The sequence below is a fragment of the Schistocerca nitens genome, chromosome 3 (assembly GCF_023898315.1).
Source record: "Schistocerca nitens isolate TAMUIC-IGC-003100 chromosome 3, iqSchNite1.1, whole genome shotgun sequence".
NCBI classification, from domain to species: Eukaryota; Metazoa; Arthropoda; class Insecta; order Orthoptera; family Acrididae; genus Schistocerca; species Schistocerca nitens.
In genome coordinates this window covers 424,691,576-424,717,513 of record NC_064616.1, presented here as the reverse complement: position 1 = coordinate 424,717,513, position 25,938 = coordinate 424,691,576, and the positions used below count along the sequence as shown (strand labels likewise).

The 25,938-nt window shown below is 37.6% G+C and overlaps 1 protein-coding gene across 1 annotated transcript; it reads left to right on the top strand.

Annotated features, from left to right (window-relative positions):
* Positions 1 to 2,013: 2,013 nt before the first annotated feature.
* Positions 2,014 to 9,075, top strand: LOC126248369 (sterol carrier protein 2). The gene is made up of 9 exons (XM_049949298.1): positions 2,014 to 2,169; positions 2,933 to 3,062; positions 4,977 to 5,170; positions 5,915 to 6,105; positions 6,280 to 6,517; positions 6,755 to 7,010; positions 7,253 to 7,397; positions 7,553 to 7,788; positions 7,902 to 9,075. Exons 1-9 carry the CDS (start codon positions 2,122 to 2,124, stop codon positions 8,090 to 8,092), a joined length of 1,629 nt encoding a protein of 542 aa, XP_049805255.1. The 5' UTR covers positions 2,014 to 2,121; the 3' UTR covers positions 8,093 to 9,075.
* Positions 9,076 to 25,938: the final 16,863 nt, after the last annotated feature.

Sequence of the window (25,938 nt, the reverse complement as noted above, 5' to 3'; positions counted from 1 at the left end):
CCGATGTAGATACATAATAATAAACTGTAACACACAGCTGATTGTTTTCACGTTCAAGAAGTCGTACACTGTCTCTACAGCAAAATAGAAACTGATATTAACACTGTGATGTGCTGAGTACTATTACTTCCTGCAACCTGACGCGAATGTAGTTTTAAATTATGTATATCTTAAAAAATAAGGACTACACCACCTAGGTCCAAATTAATAACCGTTATGATAAAAAATATTAGTTACACCCTTTGCCACCCAGCTCTGATACGTACGTATGTCCATTAACCGATATGGTAATTGGACCGAACTGAAAACAAAGCATTGTATTCAGCTACAATAACCTGACTTTTAAACACCAAGAGCTCTTTCCCCTAATACTACATCGAGAATGTATAGTGAACGAGACGTTATCAGACATCTAAAACAAAAATCTGTAACCCAAATTCGAGATAATATTCGAATCACATCGTATTACATATTTCTATGTAGAATGGGTCTATACACTTTAATCCTAAATAATCTGTGCCTCAACAGCCAGTAACAAGAGAGACTGCATGAAAAATATGTTGGCCAATTTTAGAAAGTCATGCGGAATTTTTATGATAAAAAAATGTCGAATTTCAGTGACTAACCAATCGTTTATACTTTTATTAAGCATCAAAGTGCTTCAGAACTATCATAATAAATTATTTCAATCCATGAATGTTTACAGCAATACATAGCACATTTGAAATCAAACCTGAAACCCTTTGGTTACTTTTGTGTGTAAAAAACAAATCTCCGCTTTTCACGCAAAATATTAACAACGTATACTTCAACTTTCGTATATTTTCGAGCATTTTAAACCAAGATAATGTTACGATAATTGCAACACACTTTCTGTGAATATGGCGGATAGAAATAATTTGTTTATTTTGCACACTTCGCAGCAGAATTAAACGGTGACATTACGGACTTCGTAGTTACTACTAGTGAAATAATCGTGACAATTGTTATATGTTTTCAACTTTTGTTTGTTGATACTCTAGCCATAACGTCTAGCGCTTCGCACCTTATAGACAGAGACATTCATGAAAACGAACTTACCCTTAAAGTAAAAATATTGATAATTCGATGTGATGTACGCACAATATTGAATTCCTTGCATTGGAAGATTCCTTTACATTTGTAAGTAAACTGCACAGCCATTATGTCAATGACTCCCATTTTGGACTTGGAGGTACCCCAGCGCCATCCATCGTTTTTCCTTTACACTGCGTAACACTTCTTTTTTTAGTCGTATGTTTACAAAAAAATCACTATTCCGTTACAAGACAGGACGAAACACTTCTCTTATTAACGTTTCACTACACATACAAGTAAGTCACACTTTTCACACCGAAAATTAATTCTTGGTCTCACACACAACCGTTAATTCCTCCTTCGACCACCAGAGTGGCCATGTCTACAAGAGCACACAAGGGCTAGGAAGAACCCGGGCAAAACGAGAAATTTAAATATTTGTAAACAGTGAACACGAAAATATAAGAAGTAAGACTACCGTTATCAATCGCTTCACTATATGGGTAAAAACGCACTTAATTTTTCATTCATAAAACGTTCCCTATTTTTTTCCTTGGTTGGCTGTATTTCCGTGAGAGTCAGCTAACAGTCACCTACTCTGTATTTAATTATTCTTGCAAATATTCCGAAGTAAGTCGAAGCACTAAAATTATCTGTTACTTAAAATATTGATAATACACACTTCAACAGCAATTTCAAGAAACGCTAACATACATTTTCTCCCCACACACAGCTGCGCGACGCGCCAAACATCACTGAATTCACTTGAAGTTGCCATACTGGCGCCCACATGCGCCGCAGAAGCTAGTGCGCGAATTTAGTAGCTATGTTACATTATCCTTCCAGTTTATTGACGCAAAAATTATAACATAATTTTCAAGAGAACATACTTATGCAACAAATTTATTTTTCACACAATTATCTTTGTTTTTTTGATTGGCGAATGAATACTGGTCAAAGTCTAGGGGTCATTTATTATCTCTGGTATATATTCATTTGCTGAGTTGCCACAGTGTAGTGTAGCTGGAAGTTCTGTGTTGTGAACAGTGACAAAATTTTCGAAAAATGAGTCCAAATAAGAGAGTATTTGTAGTTGGTGTTGGAATGACGAAGGTAAGTAACAGAGATGCCAGACATTATCAATAATTTTTTTTCCGCACGGTTAGATACTTTAAACTGGAAAATTATTAGTAGTTTTCATTGCTATATAGATGCCTTGTGTAGTAAAGCTCTTCGTCTTCAAAGGATTTTTATGGCACACAGTGCATATTCGTTGCAAGAAGTATGCAGAAATAAAAGTTGTGCATGATTTGTATAATAGGTAAAATTCGTGTTATGAATGTGATGAGGAATTGTAATGGCTTAGACTACCTTTGACCCCACAGTGACTTGCATACTATGCAAGTATTAATTATACTGCGTTGCCCCGTTTGAAGTACTGTACGTATGAAACCGGTGGCATTATTTCAGTGGCTAACTTGCCTAAAACGAATCGACTGTTGATTACAGCAGTAATATCTCTGAAGTGCTACTGACGTGCTGTAAAAGGAAAGTTATTCTTCCTTTCGTATTGTTGAAAGTAGTTATTGTTAAATTTTCCTAAAATTATGGAGCTTTTCTGGTTGTGGGCATGCCCTCAACAGTTCGAGAAAATGTTAACTTTTTTTTGTTTGAGAGCTGTTTGTTGGGTATTAGCAATTAAAGTTTATTTACTTCTAGAAGTTTCAAACCTGATTTCAAATATCCGAAAGTTATTTTTGCAGCCGTTTATAAAGTGTGTATATCCATATGAAGTTAGGAAATAGGCCTATGTGCATGTTTTCTATCAGGTAATTTGAGATGATCTATCTAATTAAATTCCTTGCACTCATTTCAGTTTGAAAAGCCAGGTAGGAGAGATGACTTTGACTATCCTCAAATGGTTAAAGAGGCAGTTACAAAGGCACTGTCAGATGCACGCCTTCGTATTGATCATATTGATCAAGCTTGTGTTGGATATGTGTATGGTATGTATGTTCTTATGTAATCTTGTCTGTGCTTGTTTGTCGTTATACAACCAGTAATTTAATATGACCCTTTATTTTTCCACTGACGTAAATGCACTGAATGCTTTAGTGGATAGGTGAAACTGAACTGCTGATCCACAGACTAGTTAGGAAATTGTATTGCGTTTGATGGCTTGTGTTTGCAATACTGTTCTGTGATATCAGAAGGAAGAAAAACTTTGTGTAAAATAAATAGAGCACTTGCATTTTGACATGAAAGCTACCCACTTGATGTTCTGTGAAAATGTTATCCTGATGAACACCTGCTAATTCACACATTCACGAGTTCTTGATTGTGGTACTGCTGCATTATTAGCATTGAGAAAATAAATTTTGGGGCTGAGTTTGTTATATAAAAATGTTTGAATGACAGTATTGTTCCTTATGATTTAAAATAATTTCTTTATAAAATCTACTATTGCAGTTATGCCTAGCTTGTTGTTAATCATATGAATGTGGAAACATGCCAAAGTTGTATTTTTTTAAATTTTGGTAAGTGTGAAGAACAAAAATGTGCTGTATCCATTTTCTTGAAAATGGTCACAAGGCTGAAATGGCCGTAATAGATGGTGTCTTTGAAAAAAAATTAGCAAAATAATGTTTTGTTCATAACCAGTCTATAATGCTTTGACATTACTATAACTCAGTCACAGTTAGTGTTCATAGTTGGTTTCTTGAACACGTTTCCTCTTTCTTTCTGGATGTTTCCTTAAATGAAAGTTCCTCTTTGGTGTCCCCTTTTTCCATTTATATTTAATTGAAGTTCACTATGTAACCAATGTATGTATTTTAATACCTGTTAATTTATCATATCAGTAAACTTTATGCTGAATGCATGAATGTGAATTAAATTGTTTTTATACTAATTGGTGGCGTATTCTCGAGGAAGAGTTGTTAACTTGTAGTAGTTAATAACATTTCTTCAAATGGGCAGTTCTACAGAGAAAGTGTCGTATTCGGCTTCTAGCAAGTCATTGGCTGGATGCATTTTGTAGATTGTAATCATTTTGCATTTTCCGTTGGGAGTGGATATTATCTCGTATCTCTCGTTAATGGTTCATTTGATTATAATTTATCTCCCGCTCTTTCACAAATAGTCTGATATCAGTGTAGGGGGCTATTTATGCATTGCGGACAAGTTTAACTGTAACAATGCTGTACAAAATACCAGCAATTAATTATTTTATAGGCTTTGCTGACGAACTATTGGAATCCTCTTCCTCTAAACTGTTCCCCCAATGCAAATCACAGACAGTTTGTGGGAAAATTGTACCCTAAAAATTTTTGGTGGCAAAGCAAATGAATGGAGGCTCACCAAATTAATGCACACTCTTCTGAAAATAGTTTTTATTGCTCTGTAACATGTCTGAAGCCTGTGACAGTAAATGGCTGAGGTCTGAAGTCATGAAGACAAGTGGTAGAAATGCTTGTCTGTATTAAAAACCCTGATCAGTGTTGACCATTAATATACTTAACACTGTTATTTGGTAGTTTGCATTACTATTCTTATGCTCATTTGAATTAAAAAGAAATTATACAAAAAACTTTTCCTGCTTAGACTGCAGTTTACATTAGACATTCAAAACATGACAACTTAGTTTTACTTGTACAAAACAGCCACCTTTCAAATTGTTAATGTAGGTGAATGTGCCATGTACAGTATCACTAGTGAATATCGTGCAAAATATGCATTTGTATTAAGAAAACAACCAGACCAAGACTACACTTACTCTTATGGATTCAGTGGTTTCATATGGAAACAAAAAAATATTGCAGTTCACTGTTAAGTTTGTCTATTTGGGTTAGCTTGATTGTCATGCTTTTGAAAAAATGTATGACTGAGTTGAAATATCAAAGGTGTATATTTCTGTTTAGGTGATTCTACATGTGGACAGAGAGCATTATATGAAGTTGGCATGACAGGAATGCCTGTATACAATGTGAACAATAACTGTGCTACAGGTTCAACAGCACTATTAATGGCAAAACAGCTTGTCGAATCTGGAAATAACCAGTGTGTTTTGGCACTAGGATTTGAAAAAATGGAACGTGGATCCCTTAGTGCAAAGGTATGTACACTGTTTCCTGTTGCACTTTTCTTCTTTTAAAAGTATCTTCTAAAGTTATTAAACTGTGGCAAATTAAAGTTGAAAACAAAGTGACAGGTGAAAGAAAAATGTGGCTGACAAATGCAGGTTTCAGAAACTTAATTTCTGATACATACTTGGATTTCAGCAAAAATGATAGTTCATCCTACCCATCAGATGAATCTGAGCTCAGTGCTGCTGCCCCCTCCCCCTCCACTGGCTCACCATCCCAGCCCCTAAATATTACATATGTCCCTTACTTGATTTCTCTCTCATAGCGCCATTAAAATCGTGTAAAGTAACATGTGTGGTGTAGTTAACACACAAACTGAAGTTGGTTCTTCTGTGGTCATCCTGATAGACTTGCCCAAAATTCACGTACATCATTTCATGTAAATGTTGCGCTGATTCTTCTACCAATCCATACTACCGGCAGTGAGCTTCAATGTTTAGAATCCTTTTTCTTGGTTTTTTTTTTAAACCTCTTCCCCTACACCACACTCCACCCCAAAAAATTTAATGCAGTTTTTGTTGTAAGTAACTATAATTGCAAGGCAAATTGCAATATCATAGAACTTCCGTTTCACATTCCTGGGGTGTATTGTGTGAGGTCTCTGATCCTGAAAATATCAGTAAGACTCCACTTTGAAAAAATCCATTTTTCTGTTGATAAATCAAAAAATAAGATTTCCTTCGCAGAAAAGGTGATTTATATCTCTGTTTCAGTATCTTGATAGAACAAACCCACTGGATAAACATGTGGAACTGATGGCTGACCTTGCAGGTCTAAGCAACTCTCCAATTGCAGCACAAATATTTGGAAATGCTGGGAAGGAACATATGGAGAAATATGGCACTAAACCTGAACACTTAGCAAAGATTGCTTACAAAAACCACAAACATTCAACAAATAACCCGTATGTACCAATTGTTCTGTCAAAAGCACAAAGGTTTCAGAGTTTGTGCTAAGATAAATATTAGTTTGTATGGAAGACATAAGAGACATTTCATAAACTTAACTTTGAATTCATAGTTTTCAACCTTCCTATTTAGCCTATGGATTGTTCACATTTATGAATTCTGTTTTATAGGTACTCCCAGTTCCAGGATGAATATACTCTTGAACAGATAATGAGTTCACCACAGATATTTGGTCCTTTAACTAAACTGCAATGCTGTCCTACATCTGATGGCGCAGCGGCTGCCATTTTGGCATCAGAGGAATTTGTACATGCACATCGTCTGGAAAACCAAGCTATTGAAATTGTTGGAATAGAAATGGTCACTGATCTTCCTTCCACGTTCAAAGACAACAGTTGCATGAAAATTGTATGCATTTAGTTTTTTAAATGATCTGTGGAAAATAACTTTATAAAACAGATATTTCTGAATGTGATTTTTAAATTTTTTATTACTGTCCAGATTAATTTGTCTTAATAATAACCCAGATAGTAGATGATTTCCATAGTTTGTAAATTAATTTATTTTATTGAATGGAAAACTACTGTTGACTTGCTGATTAATAGCCCATTAAACTGAAGTATCTAGTAACTTATAACTTTCTAGGCTGGCTATGATATGACAAAAACAGCTGCTGATAGACTGTTTAAGAACACTGGCTACAAGCCCGATGATGTGGATGTTGTAGAACTGCATGATTGTTTTTCTGCAAATGAGCTGATTACCTATGAGGCTCTTGGATTATGTGCTCCTGGGAAGGCTGGTGAACTGATAGATTCTAATGGAAATACATACGGTGGGAAGTATGTTGTAAATCCCAGTGGTGGTCTGATATCAAAAGGCCATCCTTTGGGCGCCACAGGTAATAATCACTTTTGTGGAAGGGGGAAGGGCCACTGGTTGGTGACTTTGAACTTTCACATATTTAAAATACTTCTGATAACAAGATACTAATTTTTCAGAAGTAGTTCTGTACATAATTGTAATTGGTTTTTTACATTTTGTATCAGTTTTGTTGAACAAGTGATATGGATGAAATTAGTAGAAGCAAAAATGTTAGTGAGTAGTGGAGTGTGTGAATATTAAAGACTGGTTATCCTTCAGGTATAGCACAGTGTGCGGAATTGTGCTGGCAATTACGGGGGGAAGCTGGTCGAAGACAGGTTGCAGGTGCTAAGCTTGGATTGCAGCATAATATTGGGCTTGGTGGAGCAGTTGTTGTTGCCCTCTATAGGCATGGTTTCCCAAGGTGATTATGAAATTTTTATCATGGGGTCTCTAAGGCATAATTTTGCTTTTTATACAAGTAGTTTGTGTGTGTGTGTGTGTGTGTGTGTGTGTGTGTGTGTGTGTGTGTAAGTATACCTATCAACGCAAACTGACATAAACTCTATAATACTGCAGGCCATCATATCCAGTGTATGCAAACCGTGTCGCTGCTGCCCCAGACCCGGCAGCTTTCAAGGCAAATGTTCTGTTCCAAGCTATGGAAGCTGCAATGAAAGATGATAAGGACAATCTCATTGAGAAAGTTAAAGGAGTATATGCTTTCAAGGTTACAAATGGCCCAGGAGGTGCTGAAGGTTATTGGATAATTAATGCAAAGACAGGGAAAGGAAGTGTTGAATACAATGGAAAAAGTAAGTTTTTGTGTGTGTGTGTGTGTGTGTGTGTGTGTGTGTGTGTGTGTGTGTGTGTGGGCGCGCGCGCGCATTTTGATGTGCATATGAGTAACAACATTCATATTTTTCAGCCAAACCAGATGTCACTTTCATTATTGATGATGGTGATGTTGTGGACTTGATCACTGGAAAGTTGAATCCACAGAAGGCATTCTTCCAAGGCAAGATTAAAATCCAGGGGAATATGGGACTAGCAATGAAGCTTCCAGAACTTCAGAGGCGAGCAAAAGATAGAATTGAAGAATTCAGGTCAAAGTTGTAAAGTGAAGAGATCTAATAACATTATCATTCCAGTGACAGGTGTGAACGGGGGTTTCTGTAAATGTCTGCAGAGATCTGTCAACATGTGGGTTACAGTGGAGACTTTTATATATTGTCAATTAATTGGAACATAATGACATTGTCATTTACTAATTATTGTACAGCTTAAATAAAGTTATTGTGCATAAGGTAAATGGTATGTATTTTGTGGCTTGTAAAGGGTATTAATATATAAAGTCATGGGCATTGATTTTCATCTTCCGGTAAATGTGGGTGCAATTTTGCAATGCTGTATCTGTATCATACAATGGCTGTATATCAAGTTTCAGTAGATGAAAGAATGATTCCAGAATTGGAGAGCTTCTATCACCTCAAATTAGTTTGGTATGCAATGTTACGAAAATCACTGATGTAAAAAGTCTCAAACGTCATTTGCTGAACTATCACCATTTGATAAACTCATCCCAAAGCTCTATAACTGAATCTGTAAACTAGTTTCTACACGTTTTGTTGTAAATTAATTGAGAACACTGCTGTAATATTTTCAGGCTTGTGGTGGCATTCTGAAAGAAAAGTCAGTATCCTTTATGTTGTTGGTGATTCAGATATGTCATTTGATAATATCTTTGTGCTGTCATGAAGATTAGAAAATTATATTGCAACTGAACAGGGATCCTCGATACTGGTGCTATGTATTGTTAATGGAATTACTAAAGCAACTGTCGTTCCATTGCTACTTGTGATAAGTCGGAGTGACTAAGGGATCGAATTTTGTGTTTTTCATGATGACAAATTTACAAGTGCTACCTTTCCAACAGACTTGTGAAAATATAGTTTGATACACTCAAAATATGATTCTGTGAAATATTATATGCATAATAAACAATGATGCAATATGAAGTCACGCAATATTTTGTGAAATTATTCTTGAATTTGTATTTTTATATTGAATTTACAATAAATATCTGTTGGAGAAATTGATGATCGCTTTTTCTCAAATGCTTGCCTCATCCTATCCTTTACCAGTTATATAACACCATGTCCTACCAAGCTTTGACAAGTGTCTTAACATTTCTCTGTTCACCTAACTGTAGTTCAGTCAACTTAAAATTGGCAAAATATATAAATTAAATGGAATGTCTTCTAAGCCTGCCATCCAGAAAAGTTAAGTCACAGTGGCATAAACCAATAGTGCAATTATCACCTACACTGTTATGGTGGACTGTGCTGCTGTTTCATCTGCCCCCTATGTTTCATTTCTATGCACTAAGAACTGTAGTGTCCTGTTTGGAACATTTGGCTAGGTGATTAATTTGAAATTAAACACTCTTATCTACATGTATATGTGTGTATTAAAGTATGCAATAATGCCTAGTTACAGTAACATGGCCAATAATACTTAACACTGAGAGACCCCTCTTACATGTTCCTGTGCTACAGAATTTGGAACCTTAGCTGTCAGAAAAATGCAGTTGCTTTTTGAAAGCTTTCATAGACAAGTTTGGATTTTTGTTAGAATCAGTGTTGTAATCTAGGTGCATAATTCTGATATTTCTATTATATTAAAATATTTCACTTTTATGATAGCTTGTGGACCCCATGGCACTTAAGGAGCAACAGTTGCATAAATGTGTACATCTGTGTCACAATAGGATGAAGCCTATAAAGTTGAATAGACGAGGGACAATAAGTTTGCAAAATTAGGAACTGTGCACTTGATAAATGGTTCTTTTTCTAAAGAAGGGTGACAATACATTTTTGATGTGAAAGAAGATAAGCAAATACCATGATAATTTACCCCAAATAATGTATTGGGCTGTGATGAGTACCTTTTTGTCACATGACATACTCGTGTCGTTTAGTCAGAATTTTCTGGTACCAATATAAACATAGGTTCAAGTAACTGTGTGAGATCAAGAATTACTACATATATCAGAAAAGCATGAGTGTATGGATAATGTTTTGTTCATTTAGTGGCTCTTGGGATGCCAAATACAGCCATCTCATTGCTACCAAGGCGGACAATATGTGGATAACAATGATTTGGACGATACAAATGTGAGGGCAACACAATCCCCAGTCCCTGAGCGGAGAAAATCCCCGAGTCGGTCGTAAATAGAACCCGGGCCCCTTTGGTTAGTAATCTGCCGCACTGCTACATGCTCTCCTGATCTGCACGAAAAATTGAGTGGAGTACCTAAAGTTTCTCTGTCCACTATGTCATATGAATTCAGTACCAGGCTTTAAAATTTCATCGTGTGGTTGAACTTTAACAGAAGCCTTTTTCAATGTGAACAATGACCAGAATCTTGGTGGCACATTTTATGTTTTTGGAATACGAAAACTGATCATGGATCACACATTTCATTTTCTTGCAATTAATCTACATTCAAGGCAATATGATGACTGACTGTACAGGACAAAAGGATAAACTTAAATCAGACAAGGTGTTAGGGTAATTTGCCGCAAAGAATCAACAATATTTCTTAATTTTCATAAATGCACATTGCACTTTTTCTTGACATTATTGTCTTGTACAATTAAGTCATGCATTTTGTTCTCAATCTGGTGTGGAAGACTGTCATCCTCTCAAAGGTGTCTGACCTTACTGACACCATACAGTGTCATTCTCTCTCTTTGAAATGACAACAGCTGTTTTCTCAATACTTTACATGCCTTTCAACATGACTACCACAAGGCCACTAACACACTGAAGGCTCATGCCTGACACTGTGCCCACTGGTGTTCACAAGCTCCACTCTTTTTAGTGCAGTATTATGCATAAATTTGTATGTCTTTGAGTAAGTTGAGGTTGGTTTACAGGAAATCATATACAGTATCTTGTGCAGCATTTTGAATGTTATTTTTTGCAACTTTACTTTCAACAGAGATTCTACTAATATTCATACAAATTTCAGTGTTGCTGTAAATCCGTTATAAAGTTGACTGCTAATTTAATTTTGGTATGAATTGTGACATTTGCTGCATGTTACGAGTATAAATAGTTTTAGATCAAATAGACCCTGTACCATCAAACAGTTGGATGGTGCAACATTGTAAATGCCAAAAAACAACTCGTTTCACTGATTAGCAGTTACTGAGGATGATTGAAGAATAAGATTTTGATGTTGGTTTTACAGAGTTATCCGAGTCTTCTGACAAAGAAGATGCGTTTATGGAAACAACTGAGTGTGACAGCATGTATGATGACAAGATTGTGTTGGTAATGGTGGAGGCAATGGACTGTAAGGAATATACAGGAAGCAGAACTGTAAGAGCCCCGCTGTTCTTGGACAACAGCAGGGAGCTGTCTCTTCGCAACTGAACATTCTGTCACTGATGGAAGTCTTATGTAACATTTGACAAGAATTTTCACTTCACAGTAACATATTCCTAGCAGTGGATGTTGGCAAATCTAACTTGGTGAAATGTCGGAAATTGTTAAGTTCTTGGAATCATATCCAGTTCAAGCTCAGTTTTGATAAAACAAACCTGTAACATTCTTATGTTTTGCTTGAGCTTGCTTACCCTCAAATCCAAAACATGACAACTCACTAAGGTGTTTAGCACAGTGTTAAGAGACTTTTAGCTGCATATATGCAATTGCAGGCTTTCTCTGAGTATTTCAGCTATGAAATCTTCACGGGTTATCAGCCGAGTAGCATCGTCTTCTAGTTGCAACATTTTGACGGATTGTGTATCCCTCATCTTCCGGCGAAGATGATGGATACGCCTGAAGATGATGGATACGCAATCAACTGAAACGTTGCGACTAGAAGACAACACCACTCGGCTGATAACCCGTGAAGATTTCATAGCTTTTAGCTGCATAGTCTTTCTTCCTTTCTTCTTCTCCGTTCCCTCCAGTTATCTGTGCAATGTGTCTTTTAGGTGTGAATTTCCTGGCAGATTGTAATACTCATTAGTTAAACCCTTTTATAAAAAGGGTGAGTAGAGATGATGTCATTATATGCCAATTTCTTTACTCCCAATGTTTTCAAAAGCTGAGAAAGTTTTATGTAGAAGAATAGTGGCACATCTCAGTACACACAATTTGCTGCCAGACTTACAGTTTCGGTTCAGTAAAGGAGTATCCACAGAAAATGGAATTTAATCTTTGGTATTTGAGGTACCACCAGAGCTGAACAACAGGTTGAGGACAACTGGTATTTTCGTCATCAAAAGCCTTTGATTATGTGAGCATGCAATACTTTTGCATAAGTTGAAATATTATGGGATTAGACAAAAAGCTGAACAATGGTTCATATTATATCTGAAAAGTAGGAAGACGTAGTTTGTCTTCCATTGTCAACAAACAGAAAAGAGTTTGGAAACTGACAGGTCGTGTAAATGTGGGGGTCACAGGGTTCTGTTCTCGTCTGTTGCTTTTCTCGATATATACTGGCACCCAAAATTTAAGGCTGGAAGCAACTTTCGCATTATGTGACACTGCCAAGTAACATAGCCCAATGAAACTTGGACCACATATGTAAATACTGCTACAATGTAGCACAGAAGGTAACAAAGAAATACACAGTGAGATGAACAGAAATGACACTTTTATTCAAATACAGTAATAACACTGAAGTCACCATTATTCACGATGGTCCTCTGGATGTTACAAAAGGTGAGACGCTGCAGCAGTGCATGCTGTGCAATAAGATCCCATGCTGACCACAAGGTTGGTAAGGAGCTGTGGCAGGGCATTCCATTCCTCCACCAGCACAGTTGACAACTGCTGGATAGTCACTGCTGCATGCGGGCATGGTGCAATACGCCTGCCCAACACATTTGGAGGTCAGTACGCCCATGCAACATTATCCCTTCCCACATCATAACACCTGGACCACCAGAATGATCATATTTGACTTTGCTGGATGTACCCTCATATGGCAAAACATGGGAACATGTAATGTACCCAGGAACACTCACACATGATCGTTTTGTTGGTCCAGGTGTTCTGGTGTGAGAAGGCGTGGTGTTGCATGGATGTACAGACCTCCAAATTGTTGAATGCGGTACACACACCCGTCACTGGTATTGTAACATTGTACTCCTTCCACATGGGCATCTTTTCAGTGTTGCATTCATCTCTGACTTCACCCTATTGAGAACAATGTCCCACTTTTTGTAATGTCCAGGAGACCACTACAAATCATAGTGACTCCAGTGTAATTATTGTCTTTGAATAAAAGTGTCATGTCTGTATTGTACTGTAGCAGTTCTTTCATCCACAGTTTCAGTTTAACTGAAGTATGTTACTTGGCAGTGACACAGCATGCAAAAATTACTTGCATCCTTAAGTTTTTCAAGTCCATGTGCAGATGACAAGAGGGTTAATGTGAAACATGTGGAATGTAATATAAATTATGTAGCTAATATGTTAGTGTGTAACATCAGTACATGGCTTTCAGAGAAAATATTAACAGTTCAGAAAAACACAGTGCATTCAGTTTCTGACAAGGAAATCTTTAAAAAGTGAAATTTTATCATCTCCGGGCAGTCAGTGGGTGAACTTGATCATTTTAAATTCTTGGGACTGAAAGTAGATGTACAGTTTTCTTGGAAGTACCACACTGAAGATCTTATGCAGAAACCGAATGATGCTATCCTCACAATAAGAATTCTCCTGTGACATTGAAACAGGAAGGATTGTTTATAATTGCTTCCTTTCATTCTATTAGATGGTGTTATATTTTGGGGAAACACTGTGCACTCAGCAATAATGTTCTTAACCAAGAAAACGGTGGTCAGATTGTTATGCAGTATTAGTTCTCAAATTTTTTATTGGCTGTTGTTCAGCTGTCTTGGAATTCTTAATCTGCCATCCCGGTACTTATATTCCATTGTGGGATTTTTTTGTTGGCAATAATGATTCATTCAGAAGAAACTGTAACATTCATTCAGTGAACACTGGACTGAAAAATTATACGCACTTGCATAACAATTCCTTGAGCATTATTCTGAAGTGTGAGCACTATTCAGCAGGTTTCATTTTCAACAGACTTTGAACAAACAGGAAAAAAAATAAATATTAAGCCCAAGTATTGAAATCCAAGTTGAAGGTTTCTTCATGGCACAATACTTATATTCTGTACAAAGCTCATTGCAGTAGTTCAGAGTTTTGTGTGTAATGTGTCATTTATTCATATACTGTTTCAATTTTTTGTGTTTTATTAATTCATTTATTTAAAAGTTTTGTAAACAGCATTCTGTAACATCTGTACAAACTCCAGAATGAATTTTCACTCTGCATCAGAGAATGTGCTGATTTAAAACTTACTGGCAGTTTAAAACTTGGTGCTGGACTGGGACTTGAGCCTGAGGCCTTTGCCTTTCGTGTGCAAGTACTCTGCCAACTATCCAAGCACGACTCAGAGCACTTGTCCATGACAACAAAGGTCCTAGGTTTGAGTTCTGGTCTGACACAGCTGTAATGCATCAGGCAGGAGTTGTTTCCGCATAAAAGCTTCCACCTGGTCACAGCCATAGACCTTCCTGGTGTTTAGGGAGCGAAGTCGGCCATCAACTTCCTCCTCAGTGATGGGTTCGATGGCATCACCTGCGTCCTCCACATGAAAAACGGGAAGTCTTTGTTTTACAATTTGTGTGTGCACCTCATGTGTATCATCTTCTATCAAAGTAAAAGTTGTCCACAAAGCAATCAGCCAAGACATTGGTTTTGGCACCAGGTTCATAGACAGCTGCTCTGCTGACTTGCAGAGGAGGAAGACGATGCCCTTTTCTTAAGAATTGTTTGGTTAGTTGCCAGGCAGAGCCATGTTCAACGCGAAACATGGCTATTTTGCATGCCCAATCGTGATTTCAGTGGTTTTCCCACTGCTACCTTTATTTCACGGCACAGATAATTTAGGTGACATTTGGTTGTAGGATGGCATGTAATTTACCACACATGCAAAAGCTTGTTCTTGTCTGAAATGGCCTGCAAAATTTCAGGGGGAAGCTGATGTGATCTGTCATAAGGCCTTTGTGTACCTTTAGATGTGGCAGCTTCGACAGCCCAGAGTGTTTCAACTGTAAGCTGTCACAATATTTTGTCTGCACCGACAATACTCGGGTCTGGGACGGCAGCAAGAGAGTCTTGCAGGTCCCCTCTAAATTGTTCCCAATTTACCCTCCCTAGTTGCCGACATCGTTTTGGTGGCTCCACACTGTCAATGTCTATTTCGAAAATGACTGGCAGATGAGAGAGAGCCATCAACTTGTTGCAGTAGTGAGGTGTCCCACTCCCCTCACCACTGCTATGTCAAACACGTCAGGGTGGTTGCGTGTACTGTTTGGGTACTTCATCAGGTTGTACAGTCCTAGAACTACTGTGTTGTGCTGCCAAACTACTCGTAGTAGACAAGATGATTGGTGTTTGTTACCGTGGAGAGCCATTCAGCAGGTTTTGCATTAAAGTCCCCGCAATAAAAAGTTTACCGTGGAGATACAGTAATTGTTCAAAATCTATGGGTTCTAGTAATCTTCCAGGTGACCTATAGACTGAACTGAATGTAATCTGGACTGACATTGTCTCTACTGCAACAGCAGTGGTCTCAGTTGTTGCTAGTTGTTAAAGCTGCACAACATGGTGTTTGGGCGAAGTCTTAATGTAGACTGCAGTACCATCCCCTGCTGTGAGCCTGTCAGTGCAGTGATAAATGAAATTTGTCGCCCACTCATGGGTGCAAGGTTTTAGGAAGGTTTCCTGAACCAGACAGATGTCAATTGCCTTGTCATGAAGAAACTGCCGTAACTCTTCTACTTGAGGACATATGTATTCCATGTGCATACAGTGAGGCCATGAACCATATTAGGCATGCAGTGCCTGTGTTGCCTGTTGATGGATGGCCAGAAGGGCCAACTTCACTGCCATCACAAGGATGGTCAGAAGAGTTTAGAGCAGCTCTTTGACGATTTTTAGGAGAGAGCGCGTGTTCCTAAATGATTGACATCATTTGTTGCTGTTTACAGGCAGCATGCAATGGTCTAGGAGCCCGGGCTATGAAATGGTGTCTGAAATTCAATGCCACAAAAAACAAGGCTGTCATAGTAATGCGACATGGAGTGCTCATTGACCTTCAGCCACTGTGATTCGTGGGAGGCCACATCAACTGTTCTCACACGGCTAAGTATGTGGGGTAACTCTTGATAGGCAAGATAACCTGGAAACTACATATTCATGAGGTCTTGAGGAAAAGGCATGCCTGTTTGAAGGCATTTTAGCCCATATTACATCTGGAATCAAGGCTTCCTCCAGGCTGTGGAATTACCAGTACTAGAACACGTGTCTGCAGTGTGGGGAAATGCAGCTGATACCCACATTCATCCAAGGAGTGCAAGGGAGAGCTATGCAACTCACCTTGCACTTACCGCAAGACTTCGTGACCAGGGCCTTGCATGAGGAATCGGGCATCCCCATCATAAGAAATCGCGTAAAACAGGCTGCCCGGCAATTCTATGAAATGTCATGGCAGTCTGAAAATCAGCTAATTTGAAGTCTGGGAAACCAGCAGCACAGACGGCAGACTGCTAAGTGGCCTGACCTGCTTTGGCAGTGAGCTAGGCTCCAAATGCATGCATCAATGCTGGCTATGGAGAGATGACAAACAAAACAATTAGGTGCAAACAAAATAAACTTCAAGAAATGCAGGAACAGTTTTACAAAACAGCCTGTGCAAAACCAACAGCTAGAACTGTTGTATTACATGTTTATTACCTTATAAATAAATAAAAAACTTTTTTATTTTAAATTCAGTGCATTAGCATTTGTAAAATGATCCTTTCATATAGTGTTAATTAAAAAATGACTATCATTCCACTTGGGACCTGTGGAATGGTACATTAGCTTATTTGTTTGGGTTGTAAATATTTGTCATGTATTGTTGTTTTTCTGACATGTTCTACATCCTGGAGGACCTCCTCACTACAGATCAATTGGAATGAAAGTAAATCTAATCTAATCTTCAGGAAAAGAGCAGTTACATACAGCTGTAATATGTACATATATTCAGTGCCGAAGTAACTTTGGCCCACGTGTTCCCACAGAACCTTATTAATAAATTAATGAATATACATGAATAAAAATCGTCAATGTGTGCTATGTGATGACTGGTATGATAGATATTAAACAAAACATTTATCTGTAGAACATCTGCCATACCTCCGTTGTATAAGGAGTAGTGGGGCTGTATTTGGGTGGGCCCTTTTTCCATAGCTGCTCATGGAACACCAGTGGATTATACTTCAACTGCAAACATTTCCAGCAGTTTTAGCAGTCCATTGGGCCATATTAATATCCAAACAATAAAAAGACCTCATGTGGCTAGTCAGCCAGAGAAATCTGCCAATACTAATGGAACTTCTACCAGTAAAAGACTACATTTGGTGGTAAATAATGTATTTATTATAATTAAACATGTATAAGGTACATTTGACAGGCCATCACCTTTCTACATACATAAAGCAATGGAGGGATATGTAAATCCACCAAAAGACTGCAATGAAGAGACACTCCTGGTTGATACAGTGAAATGTGTCCAACCAAACAAGCTGTTAAATGCCAATTCACTTCGAGAGAATGTCATAAATAGTGAGCGGCACACCATGTTAAATTACAGGAAAAGTGTTGTAAGCTACAGGGACATAATGAATATTGATGTGGCAGAAATGCAACAATAATGGCAAGGTGAAGTTGTCACTGAGATAAACAACACTATAAAGAGAGAAAATGATGAGCTCAAAAAGACAGCAGCTTTTATTCCAGTGTTCATTGTACCAAAGTTGCCTGAGTAGGATGTGACAGCATTTCTCCATCTTACCTTAGACTGATTTAAAGGTCAACATTTTGGTTACACTGTATTGGCATTCAAAGGATTGTTTATACTGTTCTGTTGGATGCAAATCAAATACACAATCCAGTGTTCTGCCCTAGTGTATTAAATGCCCCAGCATCATCCTCTATGGAGCAGAGGATGTCATAGAAAGAAGAAAATCCAGGAGTTAAAGGTCACACAATACATCTCGTACTCAGATGAAAAAGTTATTTAACACACTGATTGCCATGAGGCCACTGGCAACTTTAAGAAGAACTGCACTCAAGATTTAAATTTTAAGTCCTTCTTTTATAACATTTTTGATATGCATAATGATTTTATGTAGTATACACTGACAGTGTGAAGCAAGGGAACTCATTTGGCTATAAATAAGTCATTTTCCCCAGTCATGTATTCAGGATTCAACTTTTCATTGAATACACTGTATATGTCATATAGCTGCATACAATCCTGGGGATAATGGAGCAGATGAAATGTGAAAGCAAATAGTTTCTCTTATGCTCCTATTCCTTAATGCTCTACAACCATTGCAACAAATGTACTCAGTGGACAAAGTGGAAGAATTGGCACAGGTCACACTTCTCCATCTTGAATGGCAGGAGGAATGTATCATCCCACTGGGTATACCTCTTATCACCCACGCCAGCAGGATGTAATCAAATAAAATGTGGCTCTGGGATAGGACACTGTCCATTAACACATGACTTTGTAGTGTTAAGACAGGCCCCTCCTCCCCTTTTTTCCAGTCTTTGATGCCTATGGCATACCAATTACTGGACGTTACATCTCAACTGAGGACATTCCATGTTTTAACTAGAGGGTAAAATCAAATTTAGGTGGGAACATCCCCTCTAATTTAGCTAATGACACGAAGAATGTGATAAAACTTTTTGAATTTTGTGTATTGTCCAGATTCCAGCCTATGCTTCACTGTGCAAGAGTTTGTGCACTGTTTTGAAACTTCCTAGCAGATTGAAACAATGTCTCAAAGCAAGACTCAGTCACAGAGCTGTGCCTTATGCAGGTAATGCTCTTGCCCGCCGAGTTATCAAGGCATGACTCATGGACTCTGCCTCACAGCTTCACCTCTGCCAGAAAGTCTCTTTTACTGTCCAAGCTCTACGAGAGTTCTCCTGGATACTCTGATGGATTAGCACTCTGGAACAAAGGATATTGCAGAGAAATGGTTTAACCACAGGCTAGGAGACTGTTTCCAGAACTGGTATTTCACTCGGCAGTGAATTTTGTCAGAATATGGCACAAAACCTTGAAAAATGGAAACACAAATCCAGTTCTAATGTTGGTGCATTTCTCACATTATGTAGTGTCACTATCAACATTGGCAATAAGGTCTAGATGTAAAAAAGCTGCATATAAATGATGAGAACTCATCATCACAATACATATATGCAAAATGGTTATCCTCCTCATGGTAGTACAGAGCCTCAGAATCTACTTCTTGACACTTATAATACTATCTGGTGCCATTGTGATTCTCCTTCCATAATCAGTAGGTAATAATTGCCTCTCCCCTCACTCACCCCCTTTCATTTACTGCTGCCTCCATAGCTTTCCAGGAGTTTAGAAAAATCTCTTCATGCTCCCTTGCCATTTAGTGAAAGCTCTATACTTGAAGAAATTTGTCTGTGCCTTTCAGTGTTGTGTCAGAAGGTCTCATTTGACTCTTGTACCATGATAGTATAGTAGTCAACTTTGCAGAAAGGTTTTCTACAAGTATCACCTCTAAGGTATATTCTGTCATTGAAATGTGCTATGCCACAGCATACAGGTTTAACAGTTGGGGTTCTCATGGGTTGCTGCTGATTTCATTTCAATTTTTCCTTGCAGATGACTTATCCATTACTAAATACACAAAACAATACATAATTTTTGAAGTGAATGTTTTTGAAAAAGCTAATCAACTGACCCTGCCATTCTTAAATAAAGTACTCCATAGTTTAAACTGTGTTGAACACGTTACTGGTTTATGCCTCAATATGGGGTTGGTATTATTGAGAACAAAAAATTAATTTACAAATTTTACAACATAAGCAACAGGGCAAAACAAAAAACAGGCATATGTTACACTTGAGTGAATGGAAACAGTTGACTGAAATGAAATTTTATAAATGTGCCAATTTAAATGAGTTTTGAAGGAAAGTTCTCGTTAAATGTAAATATTTATGGAGTAAAGGAGACCACTTGACAATAAGCAGAAGCACTGGTATATTGATAGGCACACACAAAAAGAGAGGAAACTGGCTAGCTTTTTGGCATAATCCTTTCATGAGCTCTGTGTACCTGTTGCCAACTCAACTCAATGCTTGGGACAATTTTATTTCAGGTGTATGTAAATGGCTTGATATCAAATAAATACTGCAAAAATATTATCTGATTTGCAGAGTGGTGCAAGTGTCTTAATGAGAAGTAATAATGTTGAAACATTCCATAAGGCTATAAGAGAGACTTCGAATAATTCTGAAATTGGTTCAATAAAAACTTATTCATTGTGAATGAAAAAAATAAACTATAGCATTAAACTTCTACAGTCCAGGAAACAAGAATAACTAGAATATAAACATACAATGGAAAGACAACTATTCAGTCAGCAAACAACACAAAATTTCCAGCAATTTGCCTCCAAGCTAATCTTAGATGGAACCTAATTGAATCCACGGAAATTGTTGCCTGAAAATCATTTATTTTGTTTTTGTTTACCCTGAATTAAAATGTTGTATTTCATTTTGGCACAATATAGCATGCAGTACTAAATGTTTTTGTGCGTTTTTAAAAGAATAATGGAGGGGCAACAAAAATCAAACCAACATTCCATGTATGTAAACACTGTAAAAGACTGGTTGGATGTCTATTTACCTTATTCCTACATAAGTGTCTGGTTTTTATCTGGTATACATGTTTCACTAAGTACCCACAGGGAAGTCAACAGAAATTATGCGCAAATAGTATCACGAAGAAATATTTATCCGTCATATTATTTCTCAGCTGACTTGTCCCATATCTTACTTTACCTTATACAAAAAATTGTGTATCAGGGCGAATAAAATAAGTACAATACAATACAATTATTTTCCTCTAGAAGTGCACTGCTGATGAGGAAAGCAGTAGAGAGACTTCTTAATTCTGCTACCTAAAAACCTATCTGTATAATATCCAAGATAACACGATGCATCCTCCCTACCAATACATCCTCAATGTAGTCACAAATTTTATTCAGTCCTTCTTATGATCACACTTTTGATAATAAGTGTTGGTATGACACCGAGTAAAATGCTTTTCAAAAGTCAAGAAATACAGCATTTACCTGACTCCCTTGAACTGTGGCTTTCAGGATATCACATGGGAAAAGTGTGAGTTGTATTTAACATTACCATTGTTTTTGGACTACTTGTTAGCTGATTGGGTAAAGTCATTCTGTTTAAGAGACCTCATTATGTTCGAGACTGGAAGATGTTCTAAGATTCGACAAATGGTGCATGTCAAAAATACTAGCTGATATAATTTTGTTGATCATTTCTGCTACCACCGTTGTAGATGGATGTGACCTGTGCTTCCATCCAAGTAATGGTCACAGTTCTTTGTTTGTGATATCTGTAATATAGTGTGGTTCAAAGAGAAGCCAACTTAGCTGCAAATTCAGTATAGAATCTGGTAAGGATTAGACTGGATTCTGGAGTTTTGTTTCATTTTAGTAAATTCAGCTTTTCCTCAATTCAACTTACACTAATTTCTCTCATTTGTGAGCTTACCTACTGTAAACCCTTATTCTGCACTCAGTGCCTCATTGAAGAGAGTTTGTTGAATTGATGTAAATCTGGTGTTCAAAAACAACCAAGATGGCGGAGAAGTTGTGAATACAAGTGAGCGGTGTTGTTGCGAAAAACGAAAATGGTGTCGGTAAAAATACAGTATATGTAAATTGTAGGGACCAAATTATGAAGCTAAATGAGCACATTTCTAGCCTTCAGCAAATCAGTGTATTGAATAGTGAGATGTCTAAACATCGAAAAGAAATTAGTCAAACAAAAGTCTCTTTCTTTTCCTCAAAAAAACTAACGACTGGATGAAAATACCATATGAAAATAGAAATGTAAATACGAAAACATCGCCGGGGAGTGAAAACACCAAACAGTTGGCGGTTAAAAACAAATTTCATGTTCTTTCCATGAGTGAAGAGGCGGATTAGATAAGGGATCATGAACTTTTGTACAAACCTTATCAACAGAATGGTGATACAGGCTCTAAGTTCAGAAATAAGGCTAACAGTGACGGTGAGCATGCCTTCTTTTGCACAAAGTAATGGGACGAATGTGAAAGACAATATCAACAAGAACGTAGGCCTACAACAGTGCAAACACAAAAGTAGGGTATTATTTTTAACAGATAGTCATGCTAAAAACATGACGAGACTTTTCAAAGAAAACAAAAAAAAAGACCCAACAGGCATTGTGAAGGCAGGAGCAACAATGAAAAACATCATTGTGTTGACTTACACGAACAAAATGTCGGGAAAAATGAGTACGTCGTGTGTATAGCGGGTGCAAATGATATAGCAAAAAACTAAGCAAGTAACTACCTAATGGAACTAAAAATGTTCCTGGAACGCAATAAACAACGAAATACAGTAGTTGCAACTTTACCACACAGATATGATCTACTTAGTACCAGTGGTGGACACTCCAACTAGAGTAACAGTCGGTTCTAGCACTTTAATAGATAATTTATTTGTAGATAAGGATATTTAACTGTGAAAACTATTATAAATGGCCTCTCTGATGATAAAGAGCAATTCCTATCTCTAAACCAAATAAATGTACAAAGGAAAGAAAATTTCATTTGGAAAAATGTAAGGATTATAATCAAACACACCATTGAAAGCTTTAATCAGCAATTACAGCTAGTGGACTGGTCTCCTGTGTATGCTGCAATTGATGTTAACTCAAAATTTAATACATTAATCAATGAAGTTACAAGTATTTTTGAAGAAACCTTTCCCACAAAGTCAGTGAGAGAAAACCTGTTAAAATCTGAAAAGAAGCCTTGGATTACTAGATACACCAAAATTTCTTGTAAAACAAGAAGAGGATTATATGCAGTAGCCAAGAGATCAAATGATCCCAGTAGGTGTATACCCTATAAAGTCTACAATAAAGTTCTGAATAAGACAATACAAGCAGCAAAGAACATGTGCTTGAAGACAGAAATTGATTACTCGAGCAATAAAGTAAAAACTATTTGGAATTTTGTAAAGAAGGAAACAAGGAAAAATGGAGTTTGTAGTGAAAATATCCAAATAAAAAACGAGTGTTATCTTGTTAGCAATCCAAAAATAGTTGCAGACACATTAAACAAACATTTTTTTAACAGTAACAGAAAAAATAGGTTTACAAGGCTCCATGAACCAAGCCATCAATCTTTTGAAAGCCAGAGTACCTAGCTCATTACAACACATGAAGGTAACAACAGTCACTGGTCAAGAAATTGAAAGAGCTATTAAATCTCTGAAAAGTAAAAACTGTACTGGAATAGACAATATTTGTAGCAAATTATTAAAATACTGTTGCAGCCATATAAGTAAAGTCCTTTGCCACATTTTTGATGCATCACTTAAGCTAGGAATAGTTCCTGAGAGGCTTAAGTATGCAGCTGTAAAACTGCTGTATAAGAAGACAGCCGTAATTTTTCCCGAGGACATGCAGCTCTACTGTATGATTAAATGATGATGGCGTCCTCTTGGGTAAAATATTCCGGAGGTAAAATAGTCCCCCATTCGGATCTCCGGGCGGGGACTACGCAAGAGGACGTCGTTATCAGGAGAAAGAAAACTGGCGTTCTACGGATCGGAGCGTGGAATGTCAGATCACTTAATCGGGCAGGTAGGTTAGAAAATTTGAAAAGGGAAATGGATAGGTTAAAGTTAGATATAGTGGGAATTAGTGAAGTTCGGTGGCAGGAGGAACAAGACTTTTGGTCAGGTGATTACAGGGTTATAAATACAAAATCAAATAGGGGTAATGCAGGAGTAGGTTTAATAATGAATAAAAAAATAGGAGTGCGGGTTAGCTACTACAAACAGCATAGTGAACGCATTATTGTGGCCAAGATAGACACAAAGCCCATGCCTACTACAGTAGTACAAGTTTATATGCCAACTAGCTCTGCAGATGAAGAAATAGATGAAATGTATGACGAGATAAAAGAAATTATTCAGGTAGTGAAGGGAGACGAAAATTTAATAGTCATGGGTGACTGGAATTCGTCAGTAGGAAAAGGGAGAGAAGGAAACATAGTAGGTGAATATGGATTGGGGGGAAGGAATGAAAGAGGAAGCCGCCTTGTAGAATTTTGCACAGAGCATAACTTAATCATAGCTAACACTTGGTTCAAGAATCATGAAAGGAGGCTGTATACATGGAAGAAGCCTGGAGATACTGACAGGTTTCAGATAGATTATATAATGGTAAGACAGAGATTTAGGAACCAGGTTTTAAATTGTAAGACATTTCCTGGGGCAGATGTGGATTCTGACCACAATCTATTGGTTATGAACTGCAGATTGAAACTGAAGAAACTGCAAAAAGGTGGGAATTTAAGGAGATGGGACCTGGATAAACTGAAAGAACCAGAGGTTGTAGAGAGTTTCAGGGAGAGCATAAGGGAACAATTGACAGGAATGGGGGAAATAAATACAGTAGAAGAAGAATGGGTAGCTCTGAGGGATGAAGTGGTGAAGGCAGCAGACGATCAAGTAGGTAAAAAGACGAGGGCTAATAGAAATCCTTGGGTAACAGAAGAAATATTGAATTTAATTGATGAAAGAAGAAAATATAAAAATGCAGTAAATGAAGCAGGCAAAAAGGAATACAAACGTCTCAAAAATGAAATCGACAGGAAGTGCAAAATGGCTAAGCAGGGATGGCTAGAGGACAAATGTAAGGATGTAGAGGCTTGTCTCACTAGGGGTAAGATAGATACTGCCTACAGGAAAATTAAAGAGACCTTTGGAGAGAAGAGAACCACATGTATGAATATCAAGAGCTCAGATGGAAACCCAGTTCTAAGCAAAGAAGGGAAGGCAGAAAGGTGGAAGGAGTATATAGAGGGTTTATACAAGGGAGATGTACTTGAGGACAATATTATGGAAATGGAAGAGGATGTAGATGAAGACGAAATGGGAGATAAGATACTGCGTGAAGAGTTTGACAGAGCACTGAAAGACCTGAGTCGAAACAAGGCCCCGGGAGTAGACAACATTCCACTAGAACTACTGATGGCCTCGGGAGAGCCAGTCATGACAAAACTCTACCATCTGGTGAGCACGATGTATGAGACAGGCGAAATACCCTCAGACTTCAAGAAGAATATAATAATTCCAATCCCAAAGAAAGCAGGTGTTGACAGATGTGAAAATTACCGAACTATCAGTTTAATAAGTCACAGCTGCAAAATACTAACGCGAATTCTTTACAGACGAATGGAAAAACTGGTAGAAGCCGACCTCGGAGAAGATCAGTTTGGATTCCGTAGAAATGTTGGAACACGTGAGGCAATACTGACCTTACGACTTATCTTGGAAGAAAGATTAAGAAAAGGCAAACCTACGTTTCTGGCATTTGTAGACTTAGAGAAAGCTTTTGACAATGTTGACTGGAATACTCTCTTTCAAATTCTGAAGGTGGCAGGGGTAAAATACAGGGAGCGAAAGGCTATTTACAATTTGTACAGAAACCAGATGGCAGTTATAAGAGTCGAGGGGCATGAAAGGGAAGCAGTGGTTGGGAAAGGAGTGAGACAGGGTTGTAGCCTCTCCCCGATGTTATTCAATCTGTATATTGAGCAAGCAGTAAAGGAAACAAAAGAAAAATTCGGAGTAGGTATTAAAATTCATGGAGAAGAAGTAAAAACTTTGAGGTTCGCCGATGACATTGTAATTCTGTCAGAGACAGCAAAGGACTTGGAAGAGCAGTTGAACGGAATGGACAGTGTCTTG

Bases quoted from the DNA above. Each gene is read 5' to 3' on its own strand.
- LOC126248369 (XM_049949298.1), top strand. From the start codon at position 2,122: ATGAGTCCAAATAAGAGAGTATTTGTAGTTGGTGTTGGAATGACGAAG. The intron at 5,171-5,914 runs GTATGTACACTG...TCTCTGTTTCAG, and splicing joins GTGGATCCCTTAGTGCAAAG to TATCTTGATAGAACAAACCC. The intron at 6,106-6,279 runs GTATGTACCAAT...TCTGTTTTATAG, and splicing joins AAACATTCAACAAATAACCC to GTACTCCCAGTTCCAGGATG.